Source organism: Saccopteryx leptura, chromosome 1, assembly GCF_036850995.1.
Source record: "Saccopteryx leptura isolate mSacLep1 chromosome 1, mSacLep1_pri_phased_curated, whole genome shotgun sequence".
Classification (NCBI taxonomy): Eukaryota; Metazoa; Chordata; class Mammalia; order Chiroptera; family Emballonuridae; genus Saccopteryx; species Saccopteryx leptura.
Genome location: NC_089503.1, coordinates 294,448,539 through 294,467,608, shown reverse-complemented (window position 1 = coordinate 294,467,608; position 19,070 = coordinate 294,448,539). Strand labels below are relative to the sequence as shown.

General features: G+C 43.0%; 1 protein-coding gene across 1 annotated transcript in view; it reads left to right on the top strand.

Moving 5' to 3' along the window:
• Window positions 1-19,070, top strand: part of STAB2 (stabilin 2) — a 170,115-nt gene that overhangs the window by 109,731 nt on the left and 41,314 nt on the right. Inside the window, exons 35-43 of the mRNA XM_066356444.1 lie at window positions 541-669; window positions 2,482-2,538; window positions 4,347-4,442; window positions 5,412-5,607; window positions 7,069-7,164; window positions 11,522-11,567; window positions 12,337-12,413; window positions 15,502-15,627; window positions 17,447-17,520. Coding sequence (XP_066212541.1) covers window positions 541-669; window positions 2,482-2,538; window positions 4,347-4,442; window positions 5,412-5,607; window positions 7,069-7,164; window positions 11,522-11,567; window positions 12,337-12,413; window positions 15,502-15,627; window positions 17,447-17,520 — 897 coding nt within the window. The remainder of the gene's footprint in view (window positions 1-540; window positions 670-2,481; window positions 2,539-4,346; window positions 4,443-5,411; window positions 5,608-7,068; window positions 7,165-11,521; window positions 11,568-12,336; window positions 12,414-15,501; window positions 15,628-17,446; window positions 17,521-19,070) is intronic.

Here is a 19,070-nt window from a genome sequence, read left to right as displayed (position 1 = left end):
TTTTACGAACTCTAAAAAAAAGTTAGTTATTTTTGTTCTTATATAACTGCCACTTATCCTTTCTGAGGTTAATTGCAAATTAGCCATGAAGTAGGGACGTGCTGGAAGGACAGCAAGTCTCATCGTCCACGTCTCAGTCTGGGAAAGCGTTCACGCCTCCAGGACCACTGGTCTGCAGCACAACCTGCACATCCATGGAGCCATTTTGCCAATGGTCACTAACGTAATGATCATGATTCACAATTTTTCAACCAATCATCAACCACTTAGCTTGAGGGAGGGAGAGAAGCCTTAGAGATGATCTGGAGCAACCTGTTTCTTTTGCAGAGAGGAAATAATGCTGGCCCAAGGTCACACAGCTCAGTGGTGTCAGACTCCCTCCCCTAAGCCAGAGCTCTTTCCACTGCAGTGTCCTACCCTATGGGTGAATATTGGTCAGCTCTTAGGCTGTTGTCATATTGATATCCTCCAATCCCCATCTTCTCCACTTCCCTTAAAATCACTACAATAAAAATTTCCATTTAACCATCATGTTCACAGCTCTACGTTAATGAAGCTCCAATAAACTACACCAATATAGCCACTGACAAGGGAGTGATCCATGGCTTGGGGAAAGTTCTGGAAATTCAGAAGAATAGATGTGATATTAACGACACTACTATTTTAAGAGTAAGTTATATCCAAGGCCAATGGTGCACCTAAAGAATGTTGGTTTATTTTTTTTTAATTTTTTAAGCATAAAATTCATCTATTGGGATATCTCAATTTAATTCAAAAACCACTGAGTGAGCATCTCTGATGTGCATAGCAGCGTACCTGGCCGGGGCTCTACACAGGTAAATAAGACAAGTTCTGCTCTGGGTTGGCTCACAGTCTAATGCAATAAGTTATACCTTGGATGCCTGGGAAAGGCTGCCTGGAGGGTTGTGTTGAGCAGGATTTTGAAGCCATGGTCTTCTTCAAAGGGAAAATGTGCCATGGCCTATCATAGATGCAGGGAGGGGTACTCGGTAGGTATTGGCCAATACTGGCCTAGTAGGAGAGAACATAGGGAAATGGATTGTTTCAGTATTAGAGAATTTTCACTCCAGTTCATTGGATGGTGTAGGATCTTTCAGTAATAGTAATAGCTGCTGACATTTAGTAGTCACTTATGATATGCCAGGCACTGCTCTAAACATTCTACATGTATTAAATATAATTTTCACAACACCCTCCAGAGTAGGTGCTATTACTATCCCCATTTATCAATGGGGGAAATGAGCCACTGAAAAGCTAAGTAATACACACAGGCTCACAGAGATAACAAGTGGCAGAGAAGGAGTTGAAGTCCAGGCAGTGCGGCCCCGGAACCAGGACTCTGAACAACCACACTGTATTCTCCACAGATGCTGAGTTAAGAGCTAAATGCAGTGCCCTCCTCTTGTTTTAGGAACATGTCACACTTAAGCATTTCTGTCATTGTTAAGTTGTGCTCTTTGCTTTGTAATAGTATATATATTATCTCCACCCTGTCCCCTCAGCTGGACCATGGACTCCCAAGGCTGAGCACTGAATCTGGCCCAATTCACTAAATAATGGGTTACCAATGAATAAAGGTTGTTGATAAAGAAATTTGGATTTAGCCTGACCTGTGGTGGCACAGTGCATAGAATATCGACCTGGAACGCTGAGGTCATCAGTTCAAAATCCTGGCCTTGCCCGGCCAAGGCACATATGAAACGCAATCAATCAATGAACAACTAAAGTGAAACAACTATGAGTTGATACTTCTTGCTCCCTGTCCCTCTCTCTCCTCTCTCTGTAAAATCAATAAACAAAATCATTTTTAAAAAGAAATTCAGATTTAAATGAGATAAGACCCCCACATGTTAAAGCAGTAGTAGTCAACCTGGTCCCTACCGCCCACTAGTGGGCGTTCCAGCTTTCCTGGTGGGCGATAGCGGAGCAACCAAAGTATAAATAAAAAGATAGATTTAACTAGAGTAAGTTGTTTTATAAAAATTTATTCTGCCAAACTTAGCAAAAATTCGACATAAAGTACTTGGTAAGTAATTATTATTATATGCTTTAACTTGCTGTAACTCTGTTTTATAAATTTTATAAAGTAAAGTTACTTCCCTACTTTATAAATCACCATTACTGTGGAACCGGTGGGCGGTTAGAAAATTTTACTACTAACAGAGATACAAAAGTGGGCGGTAGGTATAAAAATGTTGACTACCGCTGTGTTAAAGGATTATCAGCATCAGAAGAATAGGGTGGGGTAAAGTGATGCTCAAATACCCAAACTTAAAATAGTCAAAGTGCTTGTCTCAAATAGTATTAGAGAGGTTGACCTTTGAGCTCCCCTCATCTTTCTGATTTTTGACTCTATATCCTAAAACCCTCAGCTCTAAGGTCTGGACAATATTTGCAGCCTCATTTTGCACTAAAAGCAATAACCATGAAATGTTCTCTTTGCCTCTGTGTTTTGTCAAGGGAAAGTGTGGGAAGTGTCCCCAGCAACCGATCTGCCCATTTGGAAGTAAGCCACTAGTAAGTATTTGATCTGCTTTGATAAAATAGTTTCCAGATCCCAAGGAAAGTCCAAATTAGACAATGAATCTCAAGCACCTCTGATTTTACTTCCCGCATTACTTCACTGGTTTTTTGTTTTTGTTTTTGTTTTTGTTTTTTTCCCAAAGCTGGAAATGGGGAGGCAGTCAGACAGACTCCTGCATGCTCCTGACCGGGATCCACCCAGCATGCCCACCAGGGGGCTATGCTCTGCCCATCTTGGGGCATCGCTCTACTGCAATCAGAGCCATTCTAGCGCCTGAGACAGAGGCCATGGAGCCATCCTCAGCGCCCGGGCAAACTTTGCTCCAGTGAAGCCTTGGCTGCGGGAGGGGAAGAGAGAGACAGAGAGGAAGGAGAGGGGAAGGGGTGGAGAAGCAGATGGGCGCTTCTCCTGTGTGCCCTGGCTGGAAATCGAACCCAGGACTCCTGCACACCAGGCCAATGCTCTACCACTGAGCCAACCGGCCAGGGCCCCTTCACAGGTTTTGATTTAATTTTACCTTATGTTGTGTGCATCTTTCTGAAGTCTTGAATCCATCTCTTTCAGACCAAAGCAAAGCCTTAATTAATAAATAAATAGAAACAGAGGTTCATCTCAATCGACACACCATGCAGAAAGAGACTTTTCCCTTTCTACATAGTCCAGTAGCCAGCTGAGGCCAGGAGCAAGACATCCTATCATAGAAGGCAGCTTCCATATCCCAAACCATCTTACGCCTAGATGAGCTCCACCTGCCTGACCTCCTTTCACAATCAAGAATACAATTAATTTTCTCTAAGAAACAGGTGGCAGACTTGGGGGAGGTGGGTGTGTCTTTGAATGAATTACCAACCTCCATTTCTTGTAGCTATATATTGCGAAAGCTAATCCTGATCATGTTCCAACCATTAGAAAGAATAAACACTCACGTACCTTACAGAGGGTGATAATAATAATTTATAATGGCCACAGTGCTGATTCTCTCACTTAGGTTTTAATTTAATCTTGTGCATTATAGGTCTTTGTTAGCAGCCTTAATCTTTTCTCAGATTAAGGCAGAATAGAAATAAATAAATAGATAGGAATCAAGGCTCTGATCAACCAATGTACAGTACTGGTAGGACATTTTTGTTTGGTTTACTCTATGAATTTTTTCCTAACTTGACTTGCTCGTTTAAAGAAAAGTTCTTGGCCCTGGCCAGTTGGCTCAGTGGTAGAGCATCGGCCTGGCGTACAGGAGTCCCGGGTTTGATTCCTGGCCAGGGCACACAGGAGAAGCGCCCATCTGCTTCTCCACCCCTTCCCCTCTCCTCTCTGTCTCTCTCTTCACCTCCCGCAGCCAAGGCTCCATTGGAGCAAAGTTGGCCCGGGCACTGAGGATGGCTCTGTGGCCTCTGCCTCAGGCACTAGAATGGCTCTGATTGCGGCAGAGCGATGCCCCAAGATGGGCAGAGCATTGCCTCCTGGTGGATCCCGGTCGGGCACATGTGGGAGTCTGTCTGATTGCCTCCCCGTTTCCAACTTCAGAAAAATACCAGAAAAAAAAAAAAGAAAGAAAAGTTCTTGTTACAGAATACCACCTTATGAATTTTGCCACCTGGTGCCCTCTGGATTTTGCCACCTGGTGTTTAGGCAGCCAATAGCATGTTTATATGCTTTCTGTCTTACAAAGCCACTCTAAAAAACCACCCCTACCTGAACATTTTGGTCAGAAAGACTGCCATGTGTCACCCCCCTACTTGCTTTCAGAGATCAAAGACATTTTCCTAACTAAAGAGCTGATGTAATCATTATTATTTCACAGGGGGATGAGACAAAGAAATGTATCTATACCATTTATTTCATGGGCAAGCGCTCCGTATTCATTGGGTGCCAGCCAAAATGTGTGAAAACTGTCATTGTGAGTATCATGATTTAATCATTCTTCTAGTTATAATGGTGGCATCAGGAAATTTTTCTAAGTATCTTTACACATATGCCTTCTGCCGTCCTGTTATCATTGTCACTGAAAGTAGTAGTGTACCCATAAAGCTCAGGACAGCCCTGTCAGTCAGCAAATAGGTAAATTCTGCACGAACTAGTCAGATGATAAAGAACTCAAGGGACTGAGAAGTTCGGAGGTGAAATGCCCTGTGAGCATGCTTGCAAGCAGAAGAGACAGAGACATGGCCAACTCCCTCAGGAAAGAGAAGGTGCATGTGGGCATTCAGAGAACAGGACCCGGAGCTAAGTTCCTCTGGCTGCTGCTTTGGAATCTGCAGGAAAATTCTTTGTAACTTCCTGTCTTGCTTCTTTCCCAGAAGACCAAACCTAACCTCTGCCTGTCTGATGGGGCAAGGTGGTTTAGCCATTAAGCTGCAGAGCTTGGGGCTGTGAGAGATGGTGGGTTTTAATGCTCTCAAGAATAAAAGCAACCCAAGCCCAGCAGACATCCCACAAGGCTTCCCTGGACTAGAAGAGGCGAAAGCCTCCGCAGCCTGGCCTCCCACCTTCAGCACCGGGTGGAATCACAGGCAAGGGCTCAGGCTTGGGCTGGGAGCAGCCCTGGGGGCCGGGCCCCTCAGCCGTCACTCATACTGTTCTTCACTCCGACCCGGCTGCCCCTCCTTTTCTCTTACTTTGTTTCATACTCTTCTCTTACTTGCCTGTTTCTTTTCCCTCGTTCCTGCCTCCTTAGTGGAGGCCTCTGTCCATTCCTGACACCCCTATAAATAGCTTAGCCTCCCTGGTTGTCAGCGGTTCCTGCAACCCCTCCGTGGTGGGGTCAGAGCCCGGGGCACAGTGCTAGCGCCCCCGCAGGATCTCTGCACTGGGGCTGGATGAAACCAGGAGATGGAAGTGCGGGCCCAGCATCGGCCTTTCGTTTCAGACAAGAGAATGCTGTGCGGGCTTCTTCGGCCCCCAGTGCCAGCCCTGCCCTGGGAAGGCTGAGAACATCTGCTTTGGAAACGGCATCTGCTTGGACGGAGTGAATGGCACGGGCATGTGCCAGTGTGGAGAGGGCTTCAATGGGACAGCCTGTGAGACCTGCACGGAGGGCAAGTACGGCATCCACTGTGACCAAGGTGCGCACCCCACCCTCCAGGCCTCAGTGCCAGAGAAGAGCCACTCGGCACTGCCCATTTTACAGATGAGAATATTAAGGCAAAGAGGTTGAATAACTTTCCCCAAGGTCATACCTAACTTCTCCCAGGCTGGCTGGAATCCTACCTCTGTGATCATGTGAATTATAAGATCATCTGTGTTGTGCAATTTGCATAGGCCAGAGTTTCCCAACATTTCAGTCACTAACCTAGACCTACCAACCTCCCCCCCAGTCTGTTCAATGACTCCCCATCCTAACCACATTTCTGCATTCACCTGTACACACTGGTGGTCCTCACAGTCACACTCTTGGTTTTAAGCAGTGCTTGATAGTCTGAAAGCAGATTGGTGCACATTATCTCATTTAATCCACATAAGAACCTTATATACTTATGGCATTGCCATGCCCATTTTACAGATGAGAATATTAAGGCAAAGAGGTTGAATAACTTTCCCCAAGGTCATACCTAAAAGAGGTAGAACTGAGATTTGAATGCACAATTTGCTTCACTCCAAAGCTTTGCTCTTGAATGATGTTGTCTTTTATTTGAAGATCACTCTATTGATTTGCCCTCAAAAAGCCGCGTGCTTTAATTTGTTTTCATACACACACAAAAAAAGAATGTGCTCTGTTTGAACCAAAGCATCTGCATACTCTCACCCTGACTTTCTTATGGCCAGGGACATACATGTGGTTGACTTGGGAGGAAGGTTTTCCTAATTCATGATGAGAAAACAAAATGTGTTTTTAACCTTGTGCTAAAAACCATAAATTTGCCCTGGCTATCACTCTTTTATCATCAGATGGTCCAAACAAGGCAAAATCAATAAATACATAGTTGACTCTTATAATGGGGTCATTAGATATATAACTGACATTACAGTGCTGAGTTTGTCAGTGATATGTGGAAGATTATCTGCTTGTACTTGTGCAGGAGCTCCTACCCTGGGATCATAGATAACCCTCCCGCTGAATGCTTTTTCCTGGGGAAGGCATCCTAGCTTTCTTCCAGTTCTCAGTGAGGCTCACGACACCACTGCGTAACAGAGGAATTGGCATTTCTAGGCTGTTGAAGAGGCCAGTGCCATACAAGGTCTATACAAACCTAGCAGTAAATGGGCTTCTTTTAAATTCTACTCTCAGGGATCCCAGTGGGTCCCACCTAACCCTGGATCCTCACTGCTTGGATCACTGACCACAGTTCTGCACAGTCTCAAAACCATAGTCCTTATTGAGGCATGACCTGATTCATCTGTAGTCTACTCACCTCTACCTCCTACACTTCTGCCCTCCTGTGGATCCTCATCCATCAAAGAGCTATTCTCTGAAAACAAGTTGGAGAACTGAGTGCACTAAAGTGAGCCTGCTTTGGTAAATGGTCAATGAGATATTGAACACGGCTCCAAATTCTAACAATGTGTGGACTTTTTTTTTTACCTAGTGTGCTCCTGTGTCCATGGGAGATGCAGCCAAGGACCCTTGGGGGACGGCTCCTGTGAATGTGACGCTGGCTGGCGAGGAGTGAAATGTGACAGTGGTAAGAGCCAGCCCTTCAGCCCCATGACCCGTTCTCGGTCTCCTTTCTCAGCAGCTACAGTTTTTTCCTTTCTAAAATAGAAGTGAAACCTTTATTTCTTCCTTGAGCAATAAAAGTAATACCTAGTTGCAGCAGAAATTTGTAAAATAAAGAAAAGCAGAAAGAAGAAAATAAATAGTACTCATACTCCCTGGCAAGAAAAAGCTATCATGGATATTTTGTATTAGCCTTCCAACATTTTTCTAGGCATTTTGGATAGGTGTACAGGGCTGTATCCTACACACTGCCGTCTCACTTCACAATATATATATAATGGTTATCTTCCCATGTGAATAAATATAGGTAAATATCATTATTTTCTTAAATTCTATATAGTTCTATTATATGACTGTACCAAGCTTTTGGAAACCAATTTTTTGCTACCATAAACAACATTGAAATGAGCAGCTCACATACAGTATTTCCCCATGTATAAGATGCTCCCATGTATAAGACACACCTTAATTTGGGGGCTCAAATTTTGAAAAAAAAATATATTACATAAAGTTATTGAACACAAGTTTTATTCATCATAGAATTCATACAACTCCTCATCACTGTCAAAACTCCTATCCAGGCCCTGGCCGGTTGGCTCAGCGGTAGAGCGTCGGCCTGGCGTGTGGGGAACCCGGGTTCGATTCCCGGCCAGGGCACATAGGAGAAGCACCCATTTGCTTCTCCACCCCCACCCCTCCTTCCTCTCTGTCTCTCTCTGCCCCTCCTGCAGCCAAGGCTCCATTGGAGCAAAGATGGCCCGGGCACTGGGGATGGCTCCTTGGCCTCTGCCCCAGGCGCTAGAGTGGCTCTGGTCGCGGCAGAGCGACGCCCCGGAGGGGCAGAGCATCGCCCCCTGGTGGGCAGAGCGTCGCCCCTGGTGGGCGTGCCGGGTGGATCCCGGTCAGGCGCATGCGGGAGTCTGTCTGGCTGTCTCTCCCCATTTCCAGCTTCAGAGAAATAAAAAAATAAAATAAATAAAATAAAAAAAAACTCCTATCCATTAGCTTGTCCTCATCCATGTCTGATGATGATGCACTGTCTTCAACAATGAGCCCAAAACAAGAGCAAAAAAGTGAGAAATGCAAATAGAAAAACTACAACCACTGTATAAGACACACCCAGGTTTTAAACCCCAAATTTTTCACAAAGAGGTGTGTCTTATACATGGGAAATACAGTATACATCATTTTACATTTGTCTTATCCCTCCCTCCAGCTCCCCCTCTCACCAGTAGCCTTGTGATACATCAAGATGCCTCTTGTTATATTTCCTTCCATTCCATACTGCACATTGCAGCCAGAGAAAACTTTCCCAAACACAAATGTCTTAGCCTGTTCAGGCTTATGTAACAAAAGTATTATAGACTAGGTGTTTTATAAACAACAGAAATTAATATCTCCTAGTTCTGGAGACTGGAAATCCAAGTTCATGGTCAGGGTCAGGTGAAGAAGGCCCTCTTCTGGGTTGCAGACTGCCATTCCCTTGTGTTATGGAAAGAGAGGCTTGGGAGCTCTCTGGGGTCTCTTTAATAAGGGACTAATATCATTCTTGAGAGTCCATCCTCATGACCTAGTCACCTCCCAAAGACCCCCACCTCCAAATACCATCACATCGCAGATTAGTTTCAACATATAGATTAGGGAAGGGCGCAAACATTCAGTCTATAGCAATAGATCAGATCATGTTTCTCACCTCCTCCCCAGTACTGGACAGCCCGCTCTGACTGCTCATTGCCTCCAGGAGGAACCCCTTAGCAAGGTGGAGTGCAGAGCTATCCTCCAGTTAGTATGTGCCTGGTTTTCCAGCCTGGCCTCCAGAGCACACTCTGCACAAGGAGCTTCCAGACTAGTAATGGAAATTAATGCTCAGTGGTGTTCCAAGAATAGTAGTGTGGGACTATAGAGCAAAGAGCCTCTAGATTAGAGCAAGAAAAACAATTCTCTCTGTGTGCAAACTGCTTACTTCCAAGCCCATGGCAGACATCCCTAATCAATCATTGCACTCCTTCCCTCTGAGGGCAGATGGGGGAGGGGGGGTCATACAACTCAATACTAGGAAGACAAAAATCCAATTTAAAAATGGGCAAAGGACCTAGATAGACACTTCCCCAAAGAGGACATACAGATGGCCAATAGACATGAAAAAAAAGCTCAACATCACTAATCATTAGAGAAATGCAAATTAAAACCACAATGAGATACCACCTCATACCAGCCAGAATGTGCGCTCATTAACAAAACAACACATGATAGGTGCTGGCCAGGATGTGGAGAAAAGGGAACCCTCCTGCACTGCTGGTGGGAATGCAGACTTGTGCAGCCACTGTGGAAAACAGTATGGAGATTACTCAAAAAATTAAAAATGAACTTCCTTTTGACCTGGTTTTTCCACTTCTAGGAATACATCCTAAGGATTCCAAAACTCTGATTTTAAAGAATATATGTACCCCTCCTATGTTCATTGCAGCATTGTTTACAATAACCAAGATCTGTAAGCAGTTCAAGTGCCAATCTGTAGATGAGTGGATAAAAAAGCTGTGGGACATATACATAATGGAATACTACACAAAGATAAAAAAGAAAGAAATCTTACCTTTTGCAACAGCATGGATGGACCTTAAGATTACTATGCTAAGTGAAATAACCAGTCAGAGAAAGACAAATACCATATGATCTCACTGATATGTGGAATCTAGTGAACATATTAAACTGATGAACAAAATAGAAACACAGACATGGACACATGGAACAGACTGACAACTGTCAGAGGAGAGGGGGTGGGACTTGGATGACCAAAGGTGAAGGGATTAAGCAAAAAAAAAAAAGCATATATATATATATATATATCACATAAATCCAGACAACAGTGTGGTATAAGCAGACAGAAAGAGGAGTGGAAGGTAGGTAGGGGTGGGCAAAGGGGGGAATGGGAACAAAAGAGACTGCTTGGGGCAGCGGGTGCACAATGCAGTGTGCAGAAGATGTTTTATTGAGTCGCACACCTGAAACCTGTACCCCAATCAATTCAATTAAATATAAATAGAGAATGTTTAAAAGAGCACACCTGTAGTCACTAGCAATTAATTGAAGTTGGCTCAAAGGTTCAGAGCAGGTTTCGGAGAGGAGGACCTAAAAGATGATTGGGTTTCAGTTGACAGTGAATGGAAAGACAGACTCCCAGGCTCGAGGTATAGCCCACATAAAGGCACAAAACTGCATTGCACCCCATGATCCCATCTGAGCCTGTGAACGTTCCCTCTGACACGGAGCAGACCACTGTCACAGCCAAGCCTATTTGAGGACCTTCTGTGTGACTTGCCAGGTCAAATGAGATTTCTCTCCTAAAAGCACTTGGCATGAGCACCCTGCGCAAAGGGTATTCTGTCCTCATCTCTAGCAACCTCTTGCTGGATCCTCCCCTGCCAGGAGCATCCGAAAAGTGAGGCACTCAAGAGCAAGAATGTATACTGTTCCAGGAAATTTAGGCATTAATTCAACAAATAAATTGTGAGTGCCTCCTGTATGCCAAACCCTGAGATATTTCTGCATATACTGAAAAACAAACAAAAAACAATAAACCTTTTAATACTGGTTATAATTAGGTGATTAGGTGTTTGCTTATTTATATAATAAATAATAGTGATGAAAACCTGGAAAGAATAAAGAACATGGGAAATGTAAATGAATTAGAGAATAAAGCTATGGGGAAGGACTTGCATCAATGCCCAGCCCGAAGGGAGGGTGCTGAGTGTCGCCCATTCTGGCAGCCTCACCGTAGAGCACAGGGCCTGGCACACAGGAGACACTCTGTCAGTATATCTGACCTTCAGCTCTGGCTCTGAGCTCCCTGGCAGCCAATATAAAAAAAAAGAGCCACATGATGCCTATGATGGTTACCAGATGGGAGGGAGGGGTTGAGGAATGGATGAAAAGGGTGAAGGGATTAAGAAGTACAAGTTGATAGTGGTGGGAATGTAAAGTACAGCACATGGAATATAGCCAATAATATTATAATAACTGTATATGGTGTCAGATAGGCACTAGGTTAATTGAGGTGATCACTTCGTAAGTTATATAAAAATCTAATCACTGATTGTACACTTAATACTAATATGATATTGTACAATACATCAACTGTAACTGAAGAAAATTTTTAAATATTTTTTTAAATCTACCTAGTCCCATAGTTTACATAGTAAACATGATGTGTAGCATTTACATCAGGAGAGTACATCTTTTCCTAGCCCCAAGTACCAAAAGAAAGGTCTTGGATGAGGTGTAATAAAAGAGGGCTGACCAAGCAACTGTTGTTTTTTCTTCAGAGATCACAAAAGACAACTGCAATGGGACATGCCACACCAGCGCCAAGTAGGTACACTGGGCCTCCTCCGGAGACGATGAGAAGGGGACTCTCCTAATGGTGTGCACCCCAGGCCCTATCCTGACAGGAGTGGTTTTCTGAGACCATTTCTGAGGATTTAGGATAAACTTAATGGGAAACTAGAAATGTTTCCATAGGGGCCACCATCAACTTGCCAGATCCAGCCTTTTGAACAAGCTGCCCCCCAAGTCACCTGGCATGTTGGCAACAGGCCAGTCATTACCCCAGTTCAGGGGAGGGACACCTTCACAGAGGCAGAGGGAGCCCGTGGCCTCTGGCTGTCATCAAAGCTCCAAGTGGTTTCCTCAACACGGAGCCTTACACCTGGAGCCAGATGTGAATTCAAATGGGCTTCTGTCATCGTCACTGGCTAAATGACCTTGACTTGATGATTGCATGCCCCTAAGCCTTGGTCCCTAAATGGGAATAATAGTAATAGTACCTACTTGTAGGGATTACTGGATATTGTGTAAGTTGCGTGAAGTAATGTGTGAAGTGCAGCCCCTAACACATGGGAAACTCTGAAGATGGGTAGCTAGCCCTCATCCCAGGGCCCCTGTCCACATGCACACACTCTAGCTTGCCAGATAATGACTGCAATTTTAGCTGCCAGTGGCCAAACTAGCAATGGACTTTCGTCCTGAGTCCTCAGGCAGGACCTCTGCGTACCCCCGGGCAGGAGCTGGAGCACTGGCCGTATGGCGTGTGGGTGTTGTGTGTTTCTCTACAAACAGCATTTGCCCTTCCTCCTGGCAGCTGCCTTCTCAATCCGGATGGCACAGCCTCGTGCAGATGTGCAGCAGGATTCCAAGGGAATGGGACCATCTGCACAGGCAAGTGGAGAAGGAATCTGCTCTGGGGACGTGAGACTAGCAGGAGCTATGGAGAGATCTGTGCTCCTGCAGGCTGAATGGCCGCTGCTACCAACCATGGCTGGTGAACCTGGTAGACTGGGGCAGTGGGCTGTGCCCGGGGCGGGAAACCACTGTCGAGGGGCTGCAGCCATTTCCTCTGAGCTGTGGTTCACTACCTGGACCACAACTGGAGAGCCTTAAAAAGCACTGATTTGATTGACCTGGGGTGTGGCCTCGGCATGGGGACTCTGGAGTGGGGCAGAAAGGGACTTGAGCTCTGTTTGCTTCTTCCCCTTACTCCCTGCATGGCCTTGAGTGGGTCTCTTAGCTCGGAGCCCCCGTAGCTCATTTGTAAAGGAAACAAAACTATCTCCCTTGCAGCATTGGTTTGTGGGTGAAATGACCTGTCTGTGCAATGGAGCTGTGTTAAACCAGCTCCAGCATCAGACTCCCTCAGTTTGAATCAAATGTTCTGATAATGTGTGTTACCCTGGGGAAGTGGTTTAACGGCTCTACACCATCGTTTCCTGTGTAAGTTGTAGCTCATAAAAAACTCTCCCTTACTGGATGGTTGGGTGATAACTTGAACAAATACCTGTGAAGGCTTAGAACAGCCCTGGCACAGAACCCTCAATAAGCACGAGCTAATAGTTTTATGGTGCCCAACACTGTTTGGTACTAGAGAATGGAAATGGTCAGCGTGGTTTTTCTCTGGAGCCCTGGGTCCAGGCAGGCTGAGGTCCAGACTGTGGCGGAGCTGGACCATAGTCACACCAGTCTGCTCTCTAGACCGTCTTACCCTAGGGTTCTCCCAGCATGCAGGTACCCTGACCCTGGTCCCAGATGTTCCCTGCACTAGAAGTGTACAGTATCCTAGTGAGCTTGGATAGGAGAAACAATTGGAATGTTTTTCTTGCCTTCAGTTTTTGGGACAAAGAGCAAAAGCAGAAGGCATAAGTTCATATGAGAACAACCAATAATGCTTTCTATAATGCTTTCATATAGATTATCAGGTATGAGTCCCCAAGCCTATAAATACACTTCTGTTGGTGGACCCCAACGTTTATATTAATTAAATGACAGGTCCAAAGTCATACAGTAAGAAAGGCCAGGCCAAGACTTAAACACACACCTTAGGAAACCAAGTGAGTCTAGGTCTTTAATCCACTTTGAATTAATTTTTGGTATGTTGAGAGTTTGAGGTCCTAATTCATTCTTTTGCATGTGGATATACAGTGTTTCAGTTTCATTTGTTATAAAGATTATTCCTTTCCCCATTGAAAAATCTTGGCACATCTTTGGAAAATCAATTGACCATAGATGTATAGGTTTATTTCTGGAATCTCAATTCTATGGCATATAGATAGTTGAAATATAAGGATATAAGAAGATTGTATATTTTTAAATATGTTCTTACATTAGTTCCACACTATCTTTATTACTAAAGTTCTGTGGTGTTTTGAAATTAGGGAATATGAGATCTCCAACTTCGTCCTTTTTCAGGATTGTTTTGACTATTCTGGGCCCTTTTAATTTACATATGAATTTTAGGATCATCTTGCCAATTTCAGTATAGAAGGTGAATGAGATTTTGAACATAGAACATCTTTCATTTATTTAGGTCTTCTAAAACTTCTTCTAACAAAAGTTTGCAACTTTTAAGATGTAGGTTTTATACTTTGTTAAATGTATCCCAAAGTATTTTATTCTTCTTTGTGCTATTATAAATGGAATTGTTTTCTTAATCTCATCTTCAGTTTGATCATTGCTATGATATAAAAGTACAATTGATTTTTGTCTGTTGAGCTGATATCCTGCAACCTTGTCAAACTTGTTTATTAGTTCTAATAGGTTTTTAGTGGATTCCTTAGGACTTTTGAATACAACATCACATCATCTGCCAATAGAGATGGTTTTACTTCTTCTTTTCCAATCTGGATGTCTTATATTTCCTTTTCTTGCCTAATTGTTGTGTCTGGGACCCCCAGTACAATGTTGAATAGTAGTGGCAAGAGAAGACATCCTTGCCTTGTTCCTGATCACAGGGGAAAGCACGCAGTCTTTCACCCTTAAATATGGTCTTAGCTGTGGGGTTTTCATAGACACCCTTTATCAGATTAAGAAAATTCCCCTCTAATCCTAGTCTGCTGATTATTTTTATCATTAAAGGTGTTGAATTTTGTCAAATGCTTTTGCTCTTTCTATTGAGATGATCATGAGGCTTTTGTCTTTAATTCTATTGAAATTCTGTATTAGATTAATTGACTTTTGGATGTTAAATTACATTGTGTTCCTGTATAAATCCTACTTGGCTAGGCTATTGTGTGAGTAGTCCCCTTTATTCACAGTTTCACTTTCCACGGTTTCAGTTACCTGTGGTCAACCAGTCTGAAAATATTAAATGGAAAATTCAAGATATTTGAAGAAAGAGAGAGAGAGAGAGACCATATTCACATAACTTTTATTACAGTATATTGTTAATATTGTTCATTTTATTATTAGTTATTTTTAATTTCCTACTGTGTCTAATTTTTAAATTAAACTTTATCATAGGTATGCATGTGTTAGGAAAAATGGTATACATAAGGTTTGATATAATCCACAGTTTTGACCATCCACTGGGAGTCTTGAAACATATTCCCCATGAATAAGGGGGGACCGCTCTGTAATTCTTTCTATATATTGCTGAGTTTGACTTGCAAGTATTTCCTTGAGAAGTTTTTGTGTCTATATTTCATAAAGGATATTGGTTTGTAGTTTGCTTGTGACAGCTTCGTCTGGTTTTGATATCAGGGAAAGACTGGCCTCATAAAATGAATTGGGAATCTTCCCTTATCTTCTGGTTTTTGGAAGAGTTTGTGAAAATTTGGTATTCATTCTTCTTTTAATGTTTGGTAGACTCCACCAGAGAAAATATCTGATGCTTTGCACTCTTCTGAATTATCCACATTTAATCCAGTGTCTGCCATTTTGAAGTATTCCATTTCTCAATGACTCAAGTAAAAATGCACTGATATTCTTTCCCCTCTCCCCCTGCTCTGCTCTGTGTCATCTCTCCCTTCTGTAGCAATCAATGCCTGTGAGATCAGCAATGGAGGTTGCTCTGCCAAGGCTGACTGTAAAAGAACCTCCCCCGGAAGCCGAGAGTGTATGTGCAAGGCAGGCTATGCTGGCGATGGCATCGTGTGTCTAGGTATGTGCCGGCCCTCATCCATCCGGGGGCAATGGTGAGAGTCAGAACCCTGTTAGATTATCCTAACCTGTGGACACTGCTGGGCCATCTTTCAGTTTGTCTGCACAGGAAGGGATGATGGGGTGAAGACATGAAGGGGAATGAAAGAGGGTGTGATCCAAAGATCACTTTGGAAGGAGAAAGGGGAGAAACTTTTTCTGGTTAAACATTATTATGATGATTTCTTAGTTTTGTATATATATTCATTCTCAATATAGAAAAATTAGAGGCTACATATAAGCTAGGGCAGAAATCTGGAGATAATCACTCTTACTACTATTATATTACTCCATTTTGCTATGTCTACATGTATTTTTTTTTAAAAAAAACAAAAATTGTAATTATGATATATAATATTTACAGTGCTTAGCAATATGAAGGAACAACCCTCTCTAAAAATTATGTATACCTCCGAATTAGTATTCTAATGGCTACTCATTGTTCTTCTATAAAGATATGCCATTGTAAGCTGTCTAAACTTTAACTTTTTAGTTGTAAAAAAAATACACACAGAAGAGTTGCAAGAGTAGTGCAAAAAAAGGCCAGTTTTCTCTTTACCTATGTTCATTTATTCTTAATATTTTTCCCTATTTGCTTTATCTTTTTTCTCTCTATATATAAATATATATGCATGTATGTATATATACATATATATATTCCAAACCATGTAAGAATAAGCTAGATATGATTTTATATATATATATATATATATATATATATATATATATATATATATATATATATAATATTTCCTTTATCCTTAAAGACTTGAGCATAATTAGGAATGGCATAGACTCTTACCACAACACTTATCAACTTCAGGAAGTTTATTATCAATGTAATACTTTTGTCTAATTACTATTTGTATTCTAATGTTATCAAGTGACTTAATGTCTTTTTTTGACAGTTTTTCCTCTAGTGCCGGATCCAGGCTAGGGCTGGGTATTACATTTAGCTATCATGTCTCCTTGGTCTCCTTTGACCTGGGATGGTTCTTCAGCCTTGTTTTGTCTTTGATGACATTGATATCTTGGCACAATACCATTCACCACATCAATTTTTATCATTGTTTTTGCTAGCATGTCCTTCATTTGGGGTTTGTCTGATGTTTTTGTATGATTATATTCAGGTTTTGCACCCCAGACCCAATATCACACTAGTACAGCGTGTCCTTCTCAGGACATCACACTGGAAGCTTGTGGTTTCTACCTGCTTCTCATGTGTTGTGTTAATTTTGACTACTTGGTCAGGATGTTGTCTGACTTCTCTCTGGTACTGTCACTTCCTTCTCCTTTGCTACTTAAGCAGTCAGTGGGAGATACTTTAATATCATACTAAGCAAACATCTTGCTCTTCATCAAAATATCACCTAAAATTAGCATCTAATAATGATTTGTCCCTGAACCAATTCTACTATGATGATTGCAACAAATATTTGGATTCATAAATTTCATCATTCACAGTATGTTGGATTGGACTCCAAGATTCTATTATTTCAAGTCTTTGGCTGCAAATGTTTATATTCATTCAGTAGAGGACAGATTCAAGCCCACAGACTCTGCCTCTGCTGGCCCAGCCCCATCCCAGAGAGTCAATTTTGAGAAACCATATCTGGTAGCCTCCCTTAGGTTACTTCTGCCTCAGAGTTCTCAGAAACCTGAATCACACTTTGACACCTGTTCTCCTCAGTCAGTCAGTCACCCTGGTTGGTCTCTCAATATGACTTTACTTAAAAATAAGGCCCGATTCTCATGCTAGGAGTTGGCTTTTTGTTTTAAAGAGATCAACCCATGTTTGGAGAACCACGGTGGCTGCCACAGGCATGCAGAGTGCACGCAGACAGGACCTAACCAGGTGAGCTCCACCTCTTGGGACAAACTAACGGTCTTTAGACCCAGGTCTGATAGAAGGGGGCTGAGAATAGACCTCAGCAGAAAATAAATACTTTAGGGGAGACTCTGAAAGCATTCCCAAAGAGCCATTCTTTGGGAATGAGGAGAAATGGGAGGGGGAGGCAAAGGATATTTAGGAGAAGGGACTTCCCTAGAGTGGGAAGAAGCAGACTTCTCCAAACACTGCATGGTTCCAGAAGCACCTAGAAGGGCTCCAACAATGTTCCTCTTTCTTTCAGCTTTCTGATCCCCAGAATCCCACAATTTTTTTTTTTTTTTGGCCTGAGGCTCTGAAATGCATATGCCACAGCAGAAGATACCACTTTTAGGCCCTCTATTGGTCATCTAATCCCTAACACAGTGAACCTTGCAGGGCCTCCCAAATGAGCCGGTTTGGGCAGGTGGAAAAATCTGAGAGTTCCAAAGGAGAGGAGAGGTCACAGGTGAAAAGACACAGAGAAACTGGTGGCTCAGGGACCCAAGCTCTGCCTCCCTCAGTCTCTGTCACACTGTAAACAGCACAACAGTCAGGCAGGAGATTACATACCTCAGAAACTGGATGATGAGGTTAAGTTCCCCAAGGAATGTTCTATTGACCTTGTTAAGCTATTCAGAGACCTCGGTGTCAGGTCCCCAATGGGCAAATCAAGCAAGCGCCTAGAGCACCCAAAAGTAAAAAGAAAACCATTTATTTTTAAAGAATTATCTATGTGTGTGTTTCCATATATAGTCATAGGGAAAATCAAAACAGTGTTGGCCTACCTTATACATATTTTGGGGTTCAATAGAGTTATTTCTACATATGAGATGGGGAAAACCTATAAGCTTTTTGGTGCTCAAGACCTCTAAAAGTCCTCCTCCGGATCTAGAAGGCAATGAGAGGGACACAGGGCTGGCCTCTAACACAGGACCATAGCCCAGGAGGGGTGACTGGTGGACATTTTGTGAAAGGTTTGAGCCCAGATCAGGGCCTGTAATGAAGGTTGAAGAGGAGAATCCATGAAAACCCATCCCTTGGCCCTGACTGGCTCGGCCAATGAGTTCAAATTCTAATAAGTAGATGTCAGACCAGAGCCACATCTCTTGTGCAGGATGCTTTCATATAAATTAGAAAAGCCACCCCTTAGAGGCTATGCCAGGAATAGGGCCTCTTCCTGTGGACACACGGCTTGGTGAATAAAGCATAGCTGGTTTCAACCCTAGTCACGTCTGTGCCAAGGTGTTCCTGAGCAGGGCACGTGGGGCACAGGAGTAAGGTAGACAGTCCCCAGCTTCCTGTAGACCAGGGGTCGGGGACCTATGGCTCGCAAGCCAGATGTGGCTCTTTTGATGGCTGCATCTGGCTCACAGACAAATCTTTAATAAAAATAATAATAATATTAAAAATATGAAACATTCTCATGTATTACAATCCATTCATTTCCTACCACTAATGTTCATGGTTGTGGGTGGCTGGAGCCAATCACAGCTGTCCTCCGGGACAACACCAAATTTTTATTGGATAATGCTTAA